The sequence below is a fragment of the Athene noctua genome, chromosome Z, assembly GCF_965140245.1.
Source record: "Athene noctua chromosome Z, bAthNoc1.hap1.1, whole genome shotgun sequence".
In the NCBI taxonomy this organism is placed as follows: Eukaryota; Metazoa; Chordata; class Aves; order Strigiformes; family Strigidae; genus Athene; species Athene noctua.
In genome coordinates, this window is record NC_134077.1 from 50,161,595 (window position 1) to 50,183,739 (window position 22,145).

The 22,145-nt window shown below is 41.9% G+C and overlaps 2 protein-coding genes across 5 annotated transcripts in view; both read right to left on the reverse strand.

Annotated features, from left to right (window-relative positions):
• SECISBP2 (SECIS binding protein 2) overlaps positions 1-11,377 on the reverse strand; it is a 44,360-nt gene extending 32,983 nt beyond the window's left edge. For 3 of the 4 annotated variants that reach the window (XM_074931546.1, XM_074931548.1, XM_074931549.1), the window contains exons 1-6: positions 11,297-11,377; positions 5,562-5,691; positions 4,959-5,182; positions 3,909-3,996; positions 1,643-1,767; positions 931-1,089 (exon numbers count right to left, since the gene is read on the reverse strand). In XM_074931546.1, the coding sequence (XP_074787647.1) occupies positions 931-1,089; positions 1,643-1,767; positions 3,909-3,996; positions 4,959-5,182; positions 5,562-5,691; positions 11,297-11,338 (768 nt within the window). In that variant the 5' untranslated portion in view covers positions 11,339-11,377. The remainder of the gene's footprint in view (positions 1-930; positions 1,090-1,642; positions 1,768-3,908; positions 3,997-4,958; positions 5,183-5,561; positions 5,692-11,296) is intronic. The other variant, XM_074931547.1, reaches the window with a different exon arrangement.
• A 1,354-nt stretch (positions 11,378-12,731) lies between these two features.
• CKS2 (CDC28 protein kinase regulatory subunit 2) lies at positions 12,732-16,900 on the reverse strand. The gene is made up of 3 exons (XM_074932267.1): positions 16,666-16,900; positions 15,125-15,252; positions 12,732-14,010 (listed from the first exon to the last, which is right to left on the reverse strand). The coding sequence occupies exons 1-3, from the start codon at positions 16,722-16,724 to the stop codon at positions 13,958-13,960; spliced, it is 240 nt and encodes a 79-aa protein (XP_074788368.1). The 5' UTR covers positions 16,725-16,900; the 3' UTR covers positions 12,732-13,957.
• Between the last annotated feature and the right edge of the window lie 5,245 nt (positions 16,901-22,145).

The window sequence follows — 22,145 nt, forward strand, 5'->3', positions numbered from 1 at the left end:
TAAGTAGTCCTAATTTATTCAGCCTTGTCCCCCACAGATACTGCTTCATAATTTTGATTATTTTTGAAGCCTTTTGTATACTTTTTTTTAGTTCAAGTATATATATTTTTTAAGGATTGGGGGAAATACAAGAAAACAAAACCCATACTATATCAGACACATCCTGGATTTATGTATTGTCATAATCCATTTTCCTTTCTATTTTCCTAATAATTCCCAGTGCTGTTTGCACGTTTGACCAGTACTACCAGCACTGACCTGATTACTGATAGCAGCTTCAATATTTTTCCCCACAGGGAAAACACCCAGCTCAAGGCCTATCACTGCATATGGAAAAACAGGATTACTTTTCTGCAAATGTATCCATTTCTGCTCATTAATAGCGTCTACAAATGAATTTTATAGAACTAGTAAGCAATCCAATATATTGCTCCAGTGAGAAGTTGTACATAGCAGAACCTTCTTAAAATTCTTGGGTGCCCAGAAGTTCCATGAGTATGATTCTTTCTATCTAACATGCGTCATAAAAGTGTCTACCCATTTTTCAAACTGATGAGCACACATGCATTCCCAGCAAACCAGGAGAGTCTGCTGTCTGCCACTGCCACAACAGATGCTGCATCCACATCACAGATTTCAGTGCAGTGCATATGTCCTATTCCATGACTCTATGCCATTTTTTTCCATTTTTGTCTTCAATAGTCCCTTTACCTTCCTACTATTTTCCATGACTACTGTCATTCTCCTTCTGTGTAAGTAAGTCATTCACAAGTATGACATTGTGTAGTAGCATATAGTAAAAATGGGGATGTTCTCATGAGGGAAAGAACCTGCAGATCTTCAATTCTACCCATAATTCTCAAACAAATTAGTCTGTAAACAGTCATTCCTTGTGTTGTGTGAACAACAAGAAAAATCTCTTCACTGTACCTCAATCCTTGGTGGCTCCTGTACTGCAGCAGATTCATTTTGAGGTTTCTCTACATCAGTGAGTGACTTTGTTTTTTTTTTCTTTTTCTTCTTTTTTTTCTTCTTTTCTGACCCTTCCTCAGGCTCAGTTTCACTCGCATCATTTTTTGTTTCTGACTGCTGAAAAAAATCATAAGGCATGACTATTAGAAATTTATTTATTTCAATTACCACCTACCAAAATAAATGCAAGTTGCCACACTTATACAACTAAAGGGTATCTTAATCCAGGCTAGGACATTAAGTGGACAAAGAAAATTCAAGGTCTCTTAGAAATTCAGAGCTACTGCAGAAACTCTTCATCTGAAGCACACCACACAGACAACAGAATGAATCAGAACTACTGATATTTCAGTAGGAAATACCCACCCAAATCAGGCAAGAGTTCCACATTTTATGTCTCATTCTGAGGGTCAGGAATTTGAAAAAAGTCTAGCCTAAAAGTTGGAAATTCATGATGCTGGAATAGCAGTGTCTTTTTGACATCTTGTTATTCTTTTCCATTCAAGAGAAGAAAAGTTCTAATATGGACACGGTAACTTTATACTACTTCGTAAAAGCTACATTAGAAGTGGACACTGCATAGAACCTAGGAAAGAAATGGCAATGTCTCACATCAAGAGACAATCACACAGCGACAGAAATTAGTTAAGAACAGACAATTTTCAAGTACCTTTGCTTCATTATCCTGCTTCCCTTTGCCTCTGGAAGGACCTTCAGATGCTGGTGATGACACAATTTTCTTTCGGGGCTGTGAAAGTACCATGGCCCAAGACACATGTGGCTGAGCAGAGCTATCTGCAGGTATTTCAGGAAATGCCATTGAGAAAAAAATGATACACAAAAATGTCTCAATATTTATCATATATTCAAAAGTATTGGTAATGAATTAATCAAGTACCAGCATATACAACAGAGCCATATTCCTTCTGAGGAAGTACTGAAATAATACACTCACACATTTCATTTCTCCAGAAAGCTTTCTAGAACTGTAAGTATGCCACATATTGTCCAGCACTAAATACACACATCTAGCCCAATTAAATTATAACTGGAAATCCAGACTGTGTCATACTAACTACATACAAATAATTCCACTCATTTTTCTAAGCTATTTTTCTTTAAAATAATGAACTTCTGCTATATTTATATACAAAATTCCTTTAATATTTATCCCAGTTATACAGCTTTCACGTACAAGGCCACATCAGTATTTTCTACTTTCTAAAAACTTCCCAGTTTTACAGACATGTACCAACCAAAAGACTTTCTAATGTGCCTTACTGTACAAGAATTTCACACCCTACCACTCAGAGGTATCAATGTTTTGAAAGAGCTCACAATTATTTGTAAATATTCCTTACACACAGCAAATACAGAACAAAATTAAATTCTTCTTCAAGAATGAGAAAAACTTTAGTTGAACAATTGAATAGCATAATGGATTTACATGGCAAGGTTTTGGCAGTGAGTGGAAGCTGTATGGGTAGCGTCTGTGAGAAGACGGACACTGCCAGCCCCAGCTGGCCCCAAAACAAGACCCACTGCCAGGCACAGCTGAGCCCACTGGTGATGCTGGTGGCACCTATGTGATATTTACAAAAGGGTAAAAAACACCGTGCAGAAGTTGTGAGAAAAGAAAAAATGTGAAACCAACAACCCTGTAGACACCAAGGTCAGAGGAGAAGGAGGGGGAGGATGTGATCCAGGTGCTGGAGTAGAGGAGCCCCTGGAGAGAAGTCCATGGTGAGGCAGGCTGTCCCCCTGCAGCCCTGCAGAGAGATCATTATGAATTAATTGACTACAACCCCCATCCCCCTGTGCTGCTCAGGGCAGGGAGGAGGTAGAAGACTGAGGAAGGAAGGAAAGAAGATGAGTCTGGGAAGAGGAGAGAGAGGGTGGTTTTAGTTTTGTTTATGTTTCTCACCATCCTACCCTATTCTTAATTGACAACAAATTATCTTTGCCAAGTCTAGTCTGCATTGCCTGTGATGGGTGATTGGTGAGCAATCTCCCTGTCCTTATTCTGAGCGACAAGCTTCTTTATCTTATTTTTCCCTCCTGCCCTGCTGAGGAGGGAAAGTAAGAGAGAAGCTGGATATGAGCCTGGATGCCAGTCAAGGTCAACCACCACAAACGACTACTTTATTCCAGGGGGATAGGAACTGAGGATGGTGTTTGAGAAAAAAACATTATTAAATGACTTTAACGTTTCTGGACTAACTTTACCCTTAGAAGGCCCTTCAAGGCACTTCAGCTGAGTTCTGGATTTAAGTATTTCAGTAACATTTAAATACTTGAAACTAGCCCCCTGAGAGCTTGTCGCAATTAAAACAAAAAAAAATGGTTTGTATCCCCACAGCCAGACAACAGGTAAACAAAACAAAAAAGGGAACATTTCAGCATCACAGTTCTGCACAGCTATCCTACTTTCTGTAACAGACTTAACAGACATCATGTATGCCACAGAATAATTTTTAGGTACGTACTAGACTGCAGACTGCCAGCTATTTAAAACAAATCTGCTTATCAAGACTGATCAAATACTCACCTCTCACTTATTCTTGAAACAAATCTGAAAATGACCTGACAGACTTCCAAGAATCAATATGCATTACTTTCTCTCCTCTTAAACAACATGGGAAGCAACTACAGCAACATTTGCCCTTGAGCATTAATGAAACAACAGGGAAGGAAGATAATCCTAGTTTTGATCTGCTGCTGAAATCTATATGCAATAATAAGCTGTAAGAAAGAAACTGGTTTGGAAGAAACTGATACAGGTTTATTTGTATTTTTTTTTCTTTTATAACGTGTTTGCTATTTAATTCCTTTTTTACTTTACACATCAACAGCTCCTCAGAACACCTGAGTTTTCCAAACTGATGAGATACAAGCAGTTAAAATACAGACAAACAATTTGTTTCTGGAGCACTTACCTCTACCATCAAATGAAGAGGGAATTAATCTGGCTACTGTTCCATCTAAAGTTTTTGATGAAGCTTTGCTTTCCACAGAAGTATCTTCCTGTAAAATAGACAGTCAGGAATCATAAAAGTAGAACTAAAATAACTGACCTTAGAGAGAGTTAAACATAACAAAACCCCTAAATTAAAAAAATCTTCAATCTGTGCACAGATAAAGGTGTAGAGAATTTAGTAACCTGACTTTATTTGTTCCTTAACATTTTGCAAAAGCATCCAAATAATGATTCTAAGAATGAACAAGAAAAAGCTTTACTATTCCAAGTACATTAAAAACAAAGAGCATGATCCAACTCAAGCTAGCAATGAGAAAGGAAACTCAAGTGACAGGAGAAAGATCTTTTTTCCATCACAGGCTGTTTTCCACCCAGAGGCACTGGAAATATTACTCTGTCTGGATCCTTCAAAATTATTCACCTTTAAACACTGTTGAAAACTCTGATTCAATATATGTGACATACTGCTGAATGTGTCAGTACTGTATTTACTAACAAATAGGGAATTGAGGAAATAAAGACTAAAGTTAAATGCTTATGACTAAACAGTATTTTTCTCTCCTTCTGGAATTCAGTTTCTTATTTTTATACTGTAGCACAAAGCAATAAAGTACAATATTACATGTTTGGGGTTGTTTTGGGTTTTTTTTAAACTACTGGATAAGTGACTGCTTACTTATTATTTCCAGGTGAGAGAGAAAGCAAGAAGCTGTCAAGAAACCTCGGAAACATATGTGCTCTGTATAGGCAAGCTAGATGTCTAGACCATAGCAGTACTAATCTAAATTCTAACAGTACTTGGCTTTCACCTATCTGTTGGCTGCACAGACAAGGAAAGAATGAGAAAGGGTAAAAGTGAGTCAAGCACTCACACCATCTACAAAAAGAACTGTAAAACCTCTACCTCTGAAACTCCTTGCCTGCAAGGTACTTCAACAGGTCTTAAAGTATCACACTGAATGCAAAATACTATTTTTATGAGCTCAGCAAAACGAAAGCATCAGCTAACCTCTGTGTTCAACAAGAGAGACATCTGTGGTTGACTAAGGCACGTAATGTTACTTTCCGCTGAACATACTGGTCCACTTTTATGTTGCACATTCAGTATCTCACTGCTTCCCAGACTCTGTGACTTGTGGAAATGCAGAATGGTAGCTTCAAAAGCAGATACAGGTAGAGACTCTGATTTTGGAGACTGAGTTGACTTCTTGTCTGTAGTTTTATTGAACCTGTCTGAATAAAGCATTATAAAGTCTACATAATTAAAGTTGCTTGTGATCATTTCTAGGTATGTTTTATAGTACACTAGTTGGCATAACTATAGTAATCATCACAAGAACTATTACTACACACAGTTCATATTAAAAAAACCAAACTAGTAATTAGAACCAACCAACTGACTCAAGAAGCAACTGTAAACTCAGCTTTCTTAGGAAAATTTTCCATATCAGTTGACATTTGTTCAATGAGCAAAAAGATGTAAGTCACCCCCCCTTATCAAAGTCATACAGAAAAGAAATCCTTAGAAACATGGTCACAAACTGGAGGCTACAGCACAGTCAACCATTTTACGTCTATCTGATGTATATTTAACCAAACAACATATTTGTACCTGGCTGCACAGAATCTCTGCTGCATGTGGAGGTCTGGTACGAAGTCCTGTTCACAATTCTGACAGAAGACTCATTTCCATCATGCCTTTTCTTGCCTAATTTTTTCTCACTCTCTTCTGATCTCCTCTGCTGCAAGTATTTATGACATATTTAGTTGATTTTACGTTAATTTTGTAAAGTCATCAGGTTTACCTTAACCTGAGTTACAGTTAACCACCTCTTTGACCTTGACCATCAAGTTAATACAACATAGTTAGTATACCATAACCGCAAATAATGAATAAAAAGAGGAAGAGCCAGTTAGAAACTTGTTACTTCATTTTATCTACCTTGTTAACTGTGCCATTTTTAGCATATATTATAGCCCAAGAAGACAAATTATTCAATATGTTTCTAGACAACTGTACTTTTAAGATCTCATCAATCAGAGCATTTCCAATAGTTCAGAACTGTTTGGACTTAAATTATGCATTCTGATTTTCTAAAACAGACTTTCTTCTAGAACAGGACTAAAATCTTAAATGCATTCCAGTATTTTGTCCAAACTATGTATTATAGGCAAAACTAGCCAAGACAGATGTCACAACATCCAAAACACTTGGAGCAGACAGAAAGCAATTAACACATTCACCTATACTGTAGCGTCCTGAAAGCCTTGTGATTCTTGCGAGAAACACAGTTTTTCAGACGAGCACTAGGCTTGCATCTATGCAAAGTATACTGTATCAACCTAGACAAGGGGCTTAACTCTTATTACAGGATGCTGGACTAAATTCAAAGTACATCTGGCAGCAACATTATTTTCCTGGGTGGGAGGGCAAGGCACTTCCTGACCTCCAAAGCTAAATAGTTAAAGCTTTGGGAGATGGGATCAAATTAATGCAAAGCTGCAAAGATCAGTAATTTCTCTTCAAGCTCACAAAAAAAAAAAAAAAAAAAAAAAGACAGGGAACAATGACAAAAAGACTATCAAACAATACACTACTCAGCCCAAGCCCCTACAAAGACCACAGAACTCTTCCTGGAAGCTAAACTGTTTCTTCATGTTACATCACCTATGCTAACATTGAGCTAATCACCTCTCTAGACAGCTTCAGGGTTTCATTTTTCTCTCAACAAGCAAACTACTAATTTTAGGTGTCTAGCCTTTACATCTTACATTTAGCAATGCATGCTTAGGACCTGTTCTTACAACTTCCTCCATACAGGCTTGACCACAGTGAAGTTACCAGTTCTCTGCCCAGAGAGTAAGGTCCACCAGAAGGATGTGACTGGAAAACAGATTACTTGAACCTGTTGGAAACAATAACCTCACAAATCCAAGAGCCACAATGTCTAATCACAGAGGGAAATGGGTTAATAATACCTTTGATTTTTTTCCTGATTTTTGTATTTTGCAGAGTTTGTCTATTTTTTGTAAGAAAATACTATCCAAGTTTCACAAAATTTATCCTCAAATAGGCACACACACAAAAAGACAGAAGATGTTTGCTGAAGAACCATTTTACTTTTGACAGAATGAGATTTACAACATAAACCTTTCTTCCCACTCCAGACCAGAACAACTTCCTCCTCTCTTGTGGATTGTTTTCTACCTGTAACAGGTCTTGGAAATCCTTCAAGACAGATGTGGCCTCATCACTTATCAGCCACACAGCTGATTACAGCCATCAGGTCTCTCTTAACTCAGGTTCATGGAAACTGCCACTGGGCTCAAAAAAAGCCCTTCCCCCTTCACCCCAAGCCCAAATAATGAACAAAGGAAAGCACAGTTCAGAAATGAATGGTCTTTTCTTTTTTTTTTTCCTCCAGATGATGCCTTCTGAGGAAAAAAAATTACATTCTTCTCATGTTCCAAAAATACTGCTTGAAAAACTGTATTTTGAACTGTAGAATTCCATGAACTTTTTTGAATTCTGAAGTTGGGTACATTACTACCATCCACTTTAAATACCATTCATTATCACTACAAGAACACAGAGTGATTGTTCAGTTTAAAAACATTTAGAGTGATTTAAAATAATAATTTATTTTTAATTTTTAAAAACCATATTTGCTCACCTTTGAAAGATTCTTACTTTCTTGTCTGATTGGATACATCTGTTCAGCAGATTCTCTGACTATTCCTAAACCATTAGAGTGTGTTGTCATAATACTATGAGCCAGCTACTGGATACACATTTGAAACAACATCAGGTCAGTAATAGCAACTGGAGTATTCACAGAAGGCAGGATCTCCCCAAACACTATGTGATGCACATTGATAAAGAGATGAGAAGTCATCCCAGTGCAAATCTTCAGCATATACATGTTGCCTAGACAAACACTATTTCTTGGCTGAAGAATTTGTTTAACCAGAAAGGTATATTTCAAAAGAAAACTATTCCATATTACTTTAGTTAACTATTTACTCACTGCTATAGACTTTAAAAAATAATTAAATTTGGGTTGGGAAAACATGCAATTTAGCAAGTATTTTAAAACATGGATGTTATCTGTTTCTGAGTTTTGAAGCTAGTCTGCTTTGCAGTTACAGTCGTCATTTCTGTTTGAGGTTATCAAGATTATTTGTACTTATTTTCAAGAGGCTTTTTCTTGTGAAACAAACTAGGAGTGCAGTATAGCTACATGACATACATTATATACTTGACTAAAAAACCCAAACATTAAAGAGTTAAACCTGTCTTTAAAAGTAGGAGTATAGCATCTTATGGGGTATAAGACATGTATGAAATGCAATACAGAATTATAATATTAAACAATCACCATAGTTTATGAGAACACAATAGGCATGGGACATGTCTTTTTCCTTCAAATGTATACTCAAAGTTCCCTTCCAATTTCCTCCTACACTTTGTACAGAACCTACAGGCCAAGATCCAAATTTGACTAGGAAGAAAAGTAATTTCTCAGCTTAAGAAAGTCTCATTTAGTTTTAAAGCTGATTACCATGAAGAGACCAACCTCTGAATCTTAGGTAGATAATATGAAAGAGAATTTCCCATCAGAACAGACTTGAGCTAAAACACTGCAATTCTGATAAGACTGCAGACAAAACAACTCTTACATTCCTAGTTTACACACAAAGAAAAGTAACAAATAAGGGAAAAAAATATCTATGGCTCAGTCCCACCAAGGCAAAAAATTCATCAGAATACTGCTGCTCTTTGCTGTTTGTTTTTATAATGCTAGTTTAATGCCAATGCTGTGTTTTTTCTAATGCACAGACCAGGCCACACTCACCTCAATGTTAAATTTCTGCTACAAATAAAAATGGGTTGAAAATAGTGAGATTTCCTATAGGATAAAACAAAGACCTACAATGAATGTGTTTGCTAAGGCTCTAACTGGACTTGTTAGTACATACGAATAACTGCACAGTAATTGCAAAGTTAATCCAATGTTTAAGAGTTCTGAGAAGCTGAGAAACAACTAAGAGAATGACGTAACATCAGAAGATTTTTACAAGACTCAGTTATTTCCTATCTTACTATGTGGGCTTTTTTATAGCTTGCTCTGGGGTTAACAATACTTTTATAAGTCTACCACAAATGCCTTTTTTATTTAGTCCTTATTAGAAAAAAACCTTTAGAAACCTGTAGCATTCTTACTAAAAATGTCTTTCTGGAGATTCACAGGTTGTGAAGAAGAGATCCAGGATGAGCCCCAAACGTTATTTAAATGTTTTACAGCATAAGAAACTTTCTTGGAGGCTCTTCCTTTTATATGACTATATTTACTCTAGCCTTATCATAATGCAACCACTCTTTCACCCAAGGACTGGATTCAGCTCCTTCCAAAGCACAAACGAGCCAGATCAATCACTACAGACCAAAAAACCCTCCTGAGTGCTCTGTAACAATACAGGCCTTTGGAGCAAGAGACAAAGTACCAGACGTACGCCCAAAAAACACAAATGCAAAAACCTAAATCATGAAGACAACACACAAGTTTTTCTACAGTTATAATATTAATGTATCAGAGCTTTGACTTTGTAAGAGTATTCAATGTCTGAAACTAGAAGGTTAAAATTGTCCAAGAAGTAAGATTCAAAAAATACACATACCAAAGACGGTTCCTGGATAAATGGGTAGCATGTAATTAAGTACCTAGGAAAGCCACGTGCTTCTACCAGTTCTGATCATGTCACAGTTACTGCCACATGTTTTGGAACAAAGTGTTTGACCTCTGCTGACAACTTGATGCCCTGAGAAACAAAATGGTTTTTGGCTATGTGTTTTTGGAGATTAATTTTACAACTGAAAAATACTAATCCTTGTGAGCTTAACTGTCATAGGAAAGTGTTAGTTTTGTCTTTTCTAAGAAAACATGCAAAACAATAAAGCTCACCAAAAGGAAACGGAGGAAGAAACAAAACAGATTAATTGTAAGAGATATGTGACTGCTGTGGGAAGTTATTTCTTTCAATACCCACATTTATCATTAAATACTCACAAAGATCAGTTATGGAAAGAACAGGGGCTCACTACACACAAGATGCGGTAAATATAGGAATTCTTAATTTAGATTTGAACAATACAAGCTAAAATTCCTAACATGTACTAGCACTACTGTAAAATCAAGCTTGAAATATGTAACAACAATGGTTTTGTGTACATCTGTATTTTAAGGTAGTCCGTCGAAAATGAATACTTAATTACAAAGCCTTCCCACTTCTGACATAATACACTATTGAGACGAATTTTCCATTTATTCTGAAAACTGGGTATGTGTATCTGGAAGGACACTGAAATGAGACCCAAAAATATTTATTCCCACTGGGGTGTTACACACCTTTACTCACTCTAATATATGCCACAAGTCATTCCTATGGGTGTATTTTGGGGTAACTGACACACTACATGAAAACAGATTTTTCACTTGTCAATGGCAGTTTCAACAACTAAAGAACATGCAAGGCTTCTAAAAATATCTGAACAGTAATTTCAACGCTTGATCATATAAACTGGACTCCCTGCATCCTTTAGTAGCTCAGCAGTCACCTGTATCGTAAACATTTAGAGTTCTGACAGCCTAAGGTAATTACAAGTAACTGCAAATTCTTCTGTTTCTGCGTTTACCACGCAAATCCAAATACAGAATAAATTACCACTATAATAGGCTAATCACTAACTTTAAAGACCCAGGAGCCTGATCTGGAAATAAATTGCAATGCAACGCCGATGACACTGGTCAGAATTTGTGCATGCGTCTTTAAAGCGGCCGTTATGTCTACCTGTCCTCGCGACAGACTCTCCACTGACGGAATAAGCCTTTTTGACACTTAAGCTCAGTGGAAGTCATGTCTGGGGTCCCCCCCGAGGTGGAGGGCCGTGACTGGCAGTGCGCCCGCCTGAGCTGCCCCTCACCCGGGTTCTGCACTTCCAGAAGGACTCTTCGCCCTGCCCTCAACCGAAGCCCGACTCAAGGCGCGGTGCGAGTCACCCGCCCCGGCGGAGGCCCGCGAACACGCGGAGCGCTCGGCCCCATGGGGCCGCACGCAACTGCCCCCGCGCGGGCAGACCGCGGCTGCCGCCAGCCCGGCCGCGAGAACGGCAGCTCGCCGCGGGGCCCGGGGCCGCTGCGCGCCGAGGCGGGCCGCCCGCGGCTGCCACGCCCGCGCCGGGCGGAGGAGACGGCTCGCCCAGGAGCGGCCCCGCACCCCGTTCCGCAGCAGGCCGGGGGGAGCTGGGGAGGGAGCGGGGGGACCGCGGGGAGGTGCCGCCGCCCTTACCTCGCCGCCACGGCCCGAGCGCGGCCGCCGCTCCGCGGACATGGCGTGGGCGGGCCGCGGCCCCCGCCCCGCCGCCCCAGCCGCGGCGCGCCGTGATGACGTAATCGTCGCCGCCTGGCCAGGCCGGGCCGGGCGGCGCCCGCCGCCGGAGCCCGGGAGGGTTTTCTGTGAGAGGAGCAACGTTTATTGCACTGTCGCGTAACTGCGGCTGCGAGCTGCCAGCGCATGCGCCAAGAGCGGCCCCGGCCCAATGTTTGAGGGAACAGGTGCGGGCAGCGTCTGATCCTGCAGGGCATAAATGTAGTCACTTCACGGCGACGGGCCGGCGGAAAGGAAAGCCTTCTGAGTTCCACCAGCGGCGGTGAGACAGCAAAAGACAACGCCCAGGACTCCGGTGCTGAAGCCCTGTGTGTGGAAAAGCACGGCTTAAGCACAGCTCAGCAAAATCCTTCTAACAGAGTAATAATTCTTCTAGTTACGGTGCCTACTTGGCCCTTGGAGAGCCCCACTACCAGGGGTAAGAGTATAAAGTCTTGACCTTCAGCACTGAGAGCCTGTTACAGGCCATGTGACCAGCACCGAGGTAGACAATGAGGGTTATTTTTCTCACCACATTTGGCGGGTTACTTACCTCTGTCCATCATCAGAACAGCCTTAATTAGACAGGGAGGGCATGTACTTCATCGGTTAAGCTACATGCAGGTGGTCTTGGTTTTGCTGGCCTTCCAAGCCCTACACAGCTGCAGGGCTAGCTTGCATTTGAAATTAACCGCACAACCAGTGGTGTTACATAGTTATTCAAACACACAAATACACAGAGGAACCTTTAAAAAAAAAAAAAGTTGATGGTATGGCTACTTGATAATTTATTACTTGTCAGACTTGCATGCTAGCAAAGGTCAGCTGCTGGATGGGCTCAGCTTGCTCAGAAAGGGCTGATCAGTTTCCTTGTATTAGGCCTGACCTCTTACATGGTAAGGAAAAGGAGTTCATGCTGTCCTACAGCTAGCAACTGCTTTTGTCAGATGAAAAGCACTTGATTTACTCTGACAACACTTCTGAACACCTACTGCCCACACAAAGAGTACATGCTAGCTTCCCAGAAAAGGCAGGATGCAAGACAGGAAGTACAGGCTAAAACCACAGACTAAAAAGCTTGCAGCAGAAAGATAAACTGGTACTACTAAAGTAAATTAAACATGCATAAAAATATCTACTTAACACTTTCAAACATCACGTAATATCCTACATTGGAAGGGACCCACAAGAATCACATCCAACTCCTGACTCCACACATGTAGCAGGGAACCTTTTTTGCAGGACAAGGTTGTGAGACAAGACACACACCAATATGGTTAACAGTCAAGCTCCAAAGTTTATTAGAAAACCAAGTCCTTATATATTCTTGTACATTCTAAAAATAAGAGCAAATCTGTATGTTGCCCTTGTGCATGATCATTTCAAAAAATAGTTCCTCTCAGCACTTTCAACAAATACTACTAACCACACGCAGCCGGTAGATAAGTTTCTGCTTTGTTATTTTAAAGAATCCCTTATCTGTTTCTTTCCTAACAAGCACAAATTCTTTTGCTTTTAGCCATTATTAATCTAGACGCCGTTAGTCTTCTAACACAAGTGCGTCATTAATTTAGATGTGGTTAATCTTCTAACCCGAATGCTGATGATATTTTTACATTGCCAGTGATGCAGAAGGTTCGTGACCCAGTATACGCACCCACACACACAAGGCAACCTCAAAATTAGACCATCTCCAAGAGCATCGTCCAAACACTTCTTGAACACCAACAGCCTCGAGGCCACAACCACCTCCGCAAGGAGCTTTTCCCAGTGCTTGATCACCTTTTTCAGTAACTTTTTCCTGATATCCAGTCTGAACTTCCCCTAACACAGTGTTAAGTCATTCCCTTGCATCCTATCACCACACAACTCACGAGAAGTAGGATGACAAGGAGTCACTGCAGAATAATTAATCCCATTATAACCTACAACTACAGAGTCCTCTAATTTGAGCATGTCAGAAGCTAGTTTGAATATTACCTGTCACTGCCAACTTTTCAGATTGTCTGCAGTTGGCAATTCCAATCAGGATTAGGAACTTTGGCCTGTAGGGCAAAGTAATTCTTGCAGAGATAAAAAATAGATTCACTAATTTTTTCCTGAAGTAGGTACTCTTTTAACATGTTAGACAAGGACTATTTGTTTTGTCTGGTGAATTAGAACTCTAGGCACTGAGGTTTTATAGAACATTAACACTACATTTTATTTCTTTATGTATAAACAGGTGAGCCATTGGATTTGAACACGCTACAGTTGGCAGAAGAGCTGAGTGCAAAAGATTGAACACAGATAACAAGTGATCACCTAGGCAGAGCATGCAATACATAATCTTTATTAAACAAAATTCACTGAAAAGTCAGGCACTTACATTAACAGTAAAGAAAATGTCATCACTCTTTGAACACAATAGCAGCCTACTTGGAATTGCATTTGACTGAGCTTTGTTGCTGTGAATAATACAGCTCATGCACAGGCATGGATGTATGTTTTGTACATTTTAAAGTATTCACTGAATACTACCAACATATATACACTCATAGACATAGTTCCAGAAGATTTAGGATAAAATTTACAGACAATGACTCATTTCTTATCATCCTTTGGAAGAGGTCTTCGGAAGAGAAGAATATGCGGTTCTGCAGAAATAAAATTGAACAAAGTGTCAGTCTGTCCCAAAAGTCTTGCTTACAAGGATTTATTCCATTTAGAAAGTCTTGAACAATAGTTGAAGCTTGTTGTCAAATAATAAGCAGATGAACAAGTCCACAAATATGTCCACATGTGTAGTATTAATAGATCAATTTTGCAGTAACCTTGTAACAGTCAAACTGGTGCTGCTTTTGAAAGTTTCATACCAGATGTTGTCAGTATCATAAACTTAAGGAATTTACAGGAAGTACGGGAAAAAATACAGAGTATATTTAGTTAGTATTGGTACTAACTCTGCCTCTCTACATTAGGCTGTTTGATGAGCTTTGTTACTGTAACTTAGACTAATAAACTGCTGATGCTGTCCTTGTTAGGCACATAGTGTCAAGCATCAACAAAAATGACTTGACTTATTACAGTCATCGTACATTATTACTGATCCAACTTAAATTTTAAACTCCTCCAGATAAGCCAGAAGTATCAAAAGGTGCCCAGGTAAGGGGAACACTGGCAGGTTATACTAATATATTCTCCTGGTTCTTCAGAAACTTGGAACTCCATACTGCTGCAATTCATCTACCACCGCTTGCTTTTTAGCCAAGCTTGTCAATGCTAAGATACTTTGGGTGTTTTCAGCACATCCTAGTTGGCCGTTTTAGGGCTTCACACCCCATTACTTGAAAGACTGGTTTTAAGTGCTGCTTTTAGTGGATTATTACTAGAGTTCAAACTATACTGTAGACTTCAGAGCATTAAGCCTTGTCTGAATGAGCATCTATTAAACATCTGTAGAAAAAATAGATGCTTTTTATTTAAAGATATGCTGCTGTATAAAGTTTGGTTCAGTCACTGAGATACTAACATTATTCAAGAGCTCAAAGAAGCCTATTTCTATAGGCAGATAGGAACAATTTCCAGTCTGGCACATTTTGTCTACTGACAGACCATACATACCTAGGACAAAGCTAGCATTTTGCAAATCTGCGAGCAAGATGTGAAGGTTTAAAATAAAGGCTGTTATGTTGCCTTTGTTGACAAATGCACCAGGCAGTTGATACTTAAGACCCTTTTGTTCATCTAATTCTGTTCACATGAACTTACCTGGCTCATGGATCATATAGTGAACCCAGCCAAGACTTTGCTGAACACCAAGTCGTCTCCACTCTTCTTCGGACATTAGATGGGATTTTGGCACTTGTTTTGAAAGTTCTCTTGGCAGCATCACATGTCTGTGGAAGTTTAATAATTAAACACTTGCACAGATATACACTGAAAGACAGTAAGCAAGTTCAGTTATGAATACCAGCACTCCCTATAAAAAAGTCTTGGGTGCTGACAGATACCCCTGATTACAAAGCATCTGTCCCAGAATCCAGTTTTAAAATCACTTTGTCTGCTAAACATTACATCTGTAATGAAAGTGTATACTGGAACAGCCAACCTACTTCCTAGAAGAGACTGTATAGAAGTACATGTTCCTGGCAATTGGCAGTCGTACCAGCTATTTCAAAAACAAGGGCTTTGAACTTTTAGAACGACTGATAGTCACTTTTGTATGTATTTTGCGTTCTGTAACCAACAATGTATTCTCCACAGAGAGAGTGCTGGTTTATAGAGACAGAACACTAACATAACACTCCTTAAGATCCCAGTCTGTCAGCTGAGGAGAAACATACAGTCTGCCCTCCACATTTTCAAGTTACTTGGATCACTTAATAGAAAGCAATGCGTTCAATTGTGGTTTTGAGATCATAGCTGCTAAGAGGGACACTTAGACCTCTACACAGAGGGACCAAACCCCTGATTTGCAGTAGTGGTTTCAAGTAAGCCCAGAGGACTGAATTTCAACAGTATCAGTTATAATCCAGATCTGACTGGTGCTATATCGCAGCTTAGAAAACTAGCAAACGTCTCGAAGGCAGTACGAATTACATTTATTAATACTAGGTGCTGGCGTGGCCTTACGAACTGCCTTCAAAGATGAGACGTAAAGCAAAACACACGCTCCATCCACACCCGGAGCTCGAAGGCGCTGCCCCCCGCCGCGCGGCTCGCCCCGCGCGCAGAGCCCTGGGCTCCCTTCCCCAGCTCCCTACAGTACCTGCGCGAGGGAGGCGGCACCGCCGCGGCCGCGCGCCGTTACCGCTCGAGCCACCAGCGGGGCGGGGCGGGCCGGGCCGCTCCCCCCGCCCCCCCTCGCGGCCGAGCGCTGCCCGCCGGCGGCGCTGCCCGAGCCCCGCTCTGCCGCACCCATCCCCACCGCCCGCCTCCGCCGCTTCCTCCACCGCCCCCCGGGGCTTGCATCGCTCGCTCACCTAACGGCGGCGCGGAAGGGCCAGCCGAGACCGGCACTCGAATCTCCCACCCTCCTCCTCCCAGCTGGTCCAAAGCGACGCAAAAGCCCACCGCCAAGAGGCGAGGCGCGGCCCCTCCCCACAGGCTTTAAGCCCCTCTGGCCCCATGGAAGCCAGGGGCACGCTCGCTGCCCCCCAGGCGGAGCGTACTCCCTGAGAGCATCGCGCTAGCCCCGGGAGAGACGCCCGCCCAAGGCGCACCACCCTCCCGCCACTCCGAAAGGGCCATCAGGAGCACCTTCCGAATGCCTCCAGCCGGCCCCCCCGCCCTCTCCCCCTGCCTCGTACCGGTACTCGTACTGATCGTCAAAATACTTGTCAGAATAGTAGATCTGCTTGTGAGCCATGGCGGCAGGCACGGCAACCGCAGCAGGACCAGCTCACTCACGGACAACCCCGTCGACTCAGCTCGCTTCCGCCGCCCGCTCTATTTGAATCTCTCAGCGCGGCTCTCATTGGCGGCGCCGGGACGGCCAATGGCGCGCCGGGCGCCACCTGACCGACAGCTCTTCCTCCCGCCTGCCCCCGGAAGCCGCCGGGGCATTGCGCGAGGGGGGGGCGGTTGGCGGGGCGGCGCGGGGCGGGCGAGGGGCCGCGGGCCGCGGCGGTTGGCTCCGCCGCCGGGCGCTTCCAGAAGCTTCCAGGGTGAGGGTGGGGGTGGGGGTGGGGGTGTGCGGGAGAGGCGGTTGGGGCCGGCGGCGGGCGTGGCCCTTGGCGCGGGCGTGGCGGCTGCCTTCCCGGGGCCCAGGAGTCTGCGCATGGCGGGCAGCGGGGGGAGCCTCGTCCGGCCCCTTTAATAAACTTCAGTTTTAAATCGGGCGCGTGCTGAACTCGTGGTACGCCAGACTACGGCCGTGTGACAGACGCGGCTGCTCCCCGGAGTTGGAAGGCTGTGGTACTTAACGTGCCGCTTGCTCAGAGTGCAAACAAACATGGGTTGCAGGTGTGCTCAGAGCTGTGTGGAGTCGGTGGAGAGGATTTCTGTTTACAAACATTCCTAGCCAGAAAAACAGCACAGTAAATACTGTCATGGTAAAACATAATTAGCAGCTTGCCAGGATTTAATGAGACACTTCAGTTCCTAGGATATGAGCGTTATTTTTGGCATCAGGCTTTCTCAGAAGGTAAATACCGGATTCTGCACTTTTCTAAACTCCAGTGGTATTTCTTGGGCGTAGCTGTCCTGTTGAGATAAGCTTAGTGGGAATGCTTCCAGAAAGGGCAATCTCACCATTTCTTTCTTTTTCATGTCATGTTCTGTGCTCCCTGCTGTACCATCCCACTCTGCAAAGTAGCGTAAATACAAGGAACGACAGTGATCGTTATTTAGTTTCACCAAATAACAGGTTTACTTGAAACTTGGCAGCGGCACAACGGATAGTATAAAGGCTAGGCAAAACTCAACACCAAAACTTGTGAATACAATGGAGAACAGTGATTTAGGCAAAACTCAAAAGGAGATCACCCATATATGCCTAGAATGAGGTCAGAAAAGAGAGAGAGAAAGATAAGGAGTGGGAGAAATGAAAAGATTATCACCACCCTTGGATCCAGCATTGACCTCTGCTCATAGCTGAGGTCTTCAGTGGCATGCATGCAGGCCTGAATATGCATCTTCTCCTTTTATACTATAAGTGCCTACCCCCACAGGCGGGGGATTCTGGCATCACTGATCAAGCGCAGTGTGAGTTTGAGAACGTTATGGAAGTGAGTCAGTGGGCTGCTGGGGGTCTTGGTGGTCTTACACTCTCCCTTTCCCAGACTGGACTGAGGGTTACCTTCCACAGGTGCGCACACACAGCAGCTTGACTAGGGGTTAACTTTCACAGGCATGTACGTGCAGGCAACGGGTACTCTATATGGTTCTTGAGAGCGGGGATGCTGCCCCACACCCACAGACCCTGTCTGCTTGCTTTTGCTTGTGTCAACACAGAGGTTTGAGACAATTCCGCGCTCCATTTTGACTCGGGGCCTCACACCTACCTAGAGTGTGCTGCTGTCTCCTCTCCTTGTTGGGTCTCTGTAGTAAAAGAAGACTAGTTTAATTTTCTGCTTTCATGGTGCTACCAGAAACACAGGTATGGTCTGTGATCACGTGATATATCTGCCTGAAATCTGTTCTGATGGGGGGGTGTGTGTGTCAGGATTTGAAGTCATATGAAGCGCAAGTGCTAAAACACATGCCTATGTAGGGATCGTCGTTTTTAGCACCATTGTTTTTACTGGGACTGGAGTCTGATATATTAAATGCTAAAGTTTAAACCAGTATCATGCATTATATCTGTTAAAAGGAGTCCTTATAATCTAGCGGTAATATTTTTCTCTTGATTGCATCTTATGGAATGTTGATACAGGTCATTTATAGGCAAAATGAAGTCAGTATTTTTGTACAGGTCTAGTTAAATGTGTGGAATTCCATTCATTAACAAAGATCCTCAGCAGGAGTATCAATTCCAGTATAATCATACAAGTACAAACCACCTGCAAGTTTTCTAAGGTATTGTTTGGATTATTCAAAACAGAGTATGTTTTCTTTTTTTAGCTTTGATTCAGGCAGCGCAATTGTTATTTTTGAATACTTAAGGCAGAGAATACACAGTATTTTCTGTTAGGAATTTTGTTGTGTAGAAATGGAAAGAAAGATTAAACCACCACAGCAAAGGGGTTCAGCTAGATGGAAGACATTTTGTCTATCTGCCTTCTTTAGAACCTTTCAGTTTATCATCTCGCGCATATGGAACTTGAGAGAAAATTGGCCTTTATGAAAGTCTATGTATAATCCTCCTTTCAGAAGTGAAAGCCTATAGTCCCTTTAAAACAACTTTTCCTTCTATTGCAAATACCAAATCATAATTTTGAAGAGGATTAAAAGGATTCTTAGGCAGCCATGCAACCATTTCTCTTTGAGATCCCTCAAATTATACTGAAAATCCTCGTTCCTCAGAGTTGAATAACTTTATTTGTCAGGCAACTGATAGAGCTAACAAAACTGACATACTGGTTTTAGTAATCCAGGGTTAGGAGATCTTACTTAGTACCTGTCTGTCATTCCAGCTTCTTCTTTCATCATTTCTTTTCCCTGATAAGACTTAAAAACATTGGTGAATGATAAATAATGGGACAGTAACGGGAATTTGTAAAGTTTCACTATTAATTTGGTATCTTTTTCCTAAAATGAAAACATTAACGTTAAGGATCTAATTTATAAAATTATCAAAATAAAGTAATAAGTTTGCTAAAGGGTTAAGCATATTAAATGATTGATAATAATTTCCAGGCAAGAAGAAGATCAGGAGTAGCCAGTATGGATTCACCAAGGGGAAGTTACGGTTGACCAACTTGTTAAACTTCTATGATCAAATGGCCTGGAAGAGCCAGGGAGAGAGTACAGTTATTGTCAACCTTGACTTCAGTAAGGCTTTTGATACTGTCTCCCATAACATCTTCACAGAGAAGCTGTTGATGTATGGGCTTGATGTGCAGTCAGTGAGGTGAAACAGGCCCAGAGGGTGGTGATACATACTGCAGAGTCTAGTTGAAGGCCAGTAACTAATTAGTGGTGTATTGTTGCAGGGAACCCTTTATTTGCAGGACGAGGCTGTGAGACAAGACACACTCCAATATGGTTAACAGTCAAGCTCTGACATTTATTAGAAAAACAAGTCCTTATATATTCTTGTGACAGCAAATCCATGTGTTAATTGCTCTGGCGCATGCTCATTTCAAAAACTCATTCCTCTCAGCACTTTCAGCAAGCGCTACTAAGCGTGCACAACCGGTAGATAAATTTCTGCTTTGTTATTCTAAAGATTCCCTTCTTATCTGTTTCTTCCCTAACAAGCATAAATTCTTTTTTGCTTTTAGCCATCGGTAATCTAGACGCTGTTAGTCTTCTAACACAAGTGCGTCATTAATTTAGACATCGTTAATCTTCTAACTTGAATGCTGATGACACTTTTACATTGTCAGTGACGCAGACGGTTCGCGACCCGGCATACGCACCCACAGTGTATCCCAGGGGTCAACACTGGGTCTGATCCTGTTCAAGGTCTTCATTAATGATCTGCACTATGGTGCTGAGTGAACACAGCAGATGACATGAAACTGGGAAGAGTGGCTGATATATTGGAGGGTTGTGCTGCCAGGTCAGTGGGCTGTAGAAATGGGCTGAGAGAAACCTCATGAAATTGAACAAGGGGAAGTGCAGAGTCCTGCACCTGGAGAGAAAACAACCAGCACCAGTGCGTGGTGGCAAACAGTGAGCTGGAGATCGGCTTTGTAGAAAAGGACCTGGGAGTCCTGGTGGACAGCAAGTTGATCATGGGTCAGCAGTGTGCCATTGCAGCAAAGAAGGCTAACTGTATCTTGGGCTGTATTAGGAGTATTGCCAGCAGGTTGAAAGAGGTGATCTTTTCCCTCCATTCAGCACTGGTGAGGCCACTGCTGGAATACTGTGCTCAGTTCTGTGCTCCCCAGTACAGGAGAGAGATGGACATATAGAAGAGAGTCCAGTGAAGGTCCACAAAGATGATGAAGGGACTGGAGCTTCTCTTCAGAGGAAAGACTGAGAGAGCTGGGACTGTTCATTCCTGGAGAAGACTCAGGGGACCTTATCAATGTATATAAAAACGTGAAAGCGAAGTGCAAAGAATGCAGAGGCAGGCACTTTCTAGTTGTGCCCAGCGACAGAACTAGAGGCAGTGGGCACAAACAGAAACACCGAAGGTTCCTCCTGGACATGAGGAAACACGTATTTAATGTGGGGGTGATAGGGCACTGGCAGAAGTTGCTCAGAGAGCTGCTGAAGCCTCCATCTTTGGAGATACTCCAAGACATCTAGACATGGTTCTGGGCAAGGGGCTTGAACAGGGATGTCAGACCAGATGACCCCCACAGGTCCCTTCCAGCCTCAGCCATACTGTGTGATACTGTGTGAAACAGGGCTCTTCAGCATTTTCTTCAAAATACAGAAAGACTGTGACAGTCACACTGCAAAGAAGGGACAAACTGTTTTCTGTCCAATGTGGAGGGAAGAAAAATGCTTAAACTTTGTCAAGGTAGCTTTGGGGTAGGAAACATTTTGTATCAGTACCTAATTTATGGAATAAGAACATTTTAGAAAAAAAAAAACATCCTGCAGGAATATATTAGGTCCAAATGTTCCTGTCATTCTGATCAGTGATTTTCTCGAGGCCTGCTTTCTGTGATTGTATCAGTTATACCTTCCCACTGTGACTTTTGCCGGTATTGAGCTGTAGAACAAAAGCATTTTTTAATACAGTGCTGTAGAGTGATCTTTTAATTTGAATTGTAATACATTTTCAAATTCAGCAAAGTTAGTTTCTGGAATTAGGATTATTAGGTGGTGGATCCAGATCTTCACTCTGAAGCTTCTGAACCAGGTCAGAAGTGAATAAAGCCACAAATACCTCTTTATTAAAGAGAAAAGCTGCTGACTAGCTTTTACCATACACTTGTGCCTCAGCATGTTGAAGGCATGTATTGAACCATATCAAAGAAGTTTGCCATAGCGCAGACTGAAAAGGGTTCCACATAGCCTCAGGGGCATAGGTCTGTTGGGAGAAACATGTGAGTTGCTCAACTGAAAAACATGTTCCTGCTCAAAGGCCTGTCTGATTAGGTCTTGCTGCTGAAAGATAAAATTTTAATATGGCAAACCCTTGAAGAGAACGTTATTGAGCTTCTCTCTCTATCTTCTGTAGCTGTTACGCAGGCGTGTATAATTTTGAGCAGCAGTAGTCTGTGTT

Bases quoted from the DNA above. Each gene is read 5' to 3' on its own strand.
- CKS2 (XM_074932267.1), bottom strand. From the start codon at position 16,724: ATGGCTCACAAGCAGATCTACTATTCTGACAAGTATTTTGACGATCAG. The intron at 15,253-16,665 runs GTACGAGGCAGG...AAACTTCCACAG, and splicing joins GACGATCAGTACGAGTACCG to ACATGTGATGCTGCCAAGAG. The intron at 14,011-15,124 runs GTAAGTTCATGT...TTATTTCTGCAG, and splicing joins CTATATGATCCATGAGCCAG to AACCGCATATTCTTCTCTTC.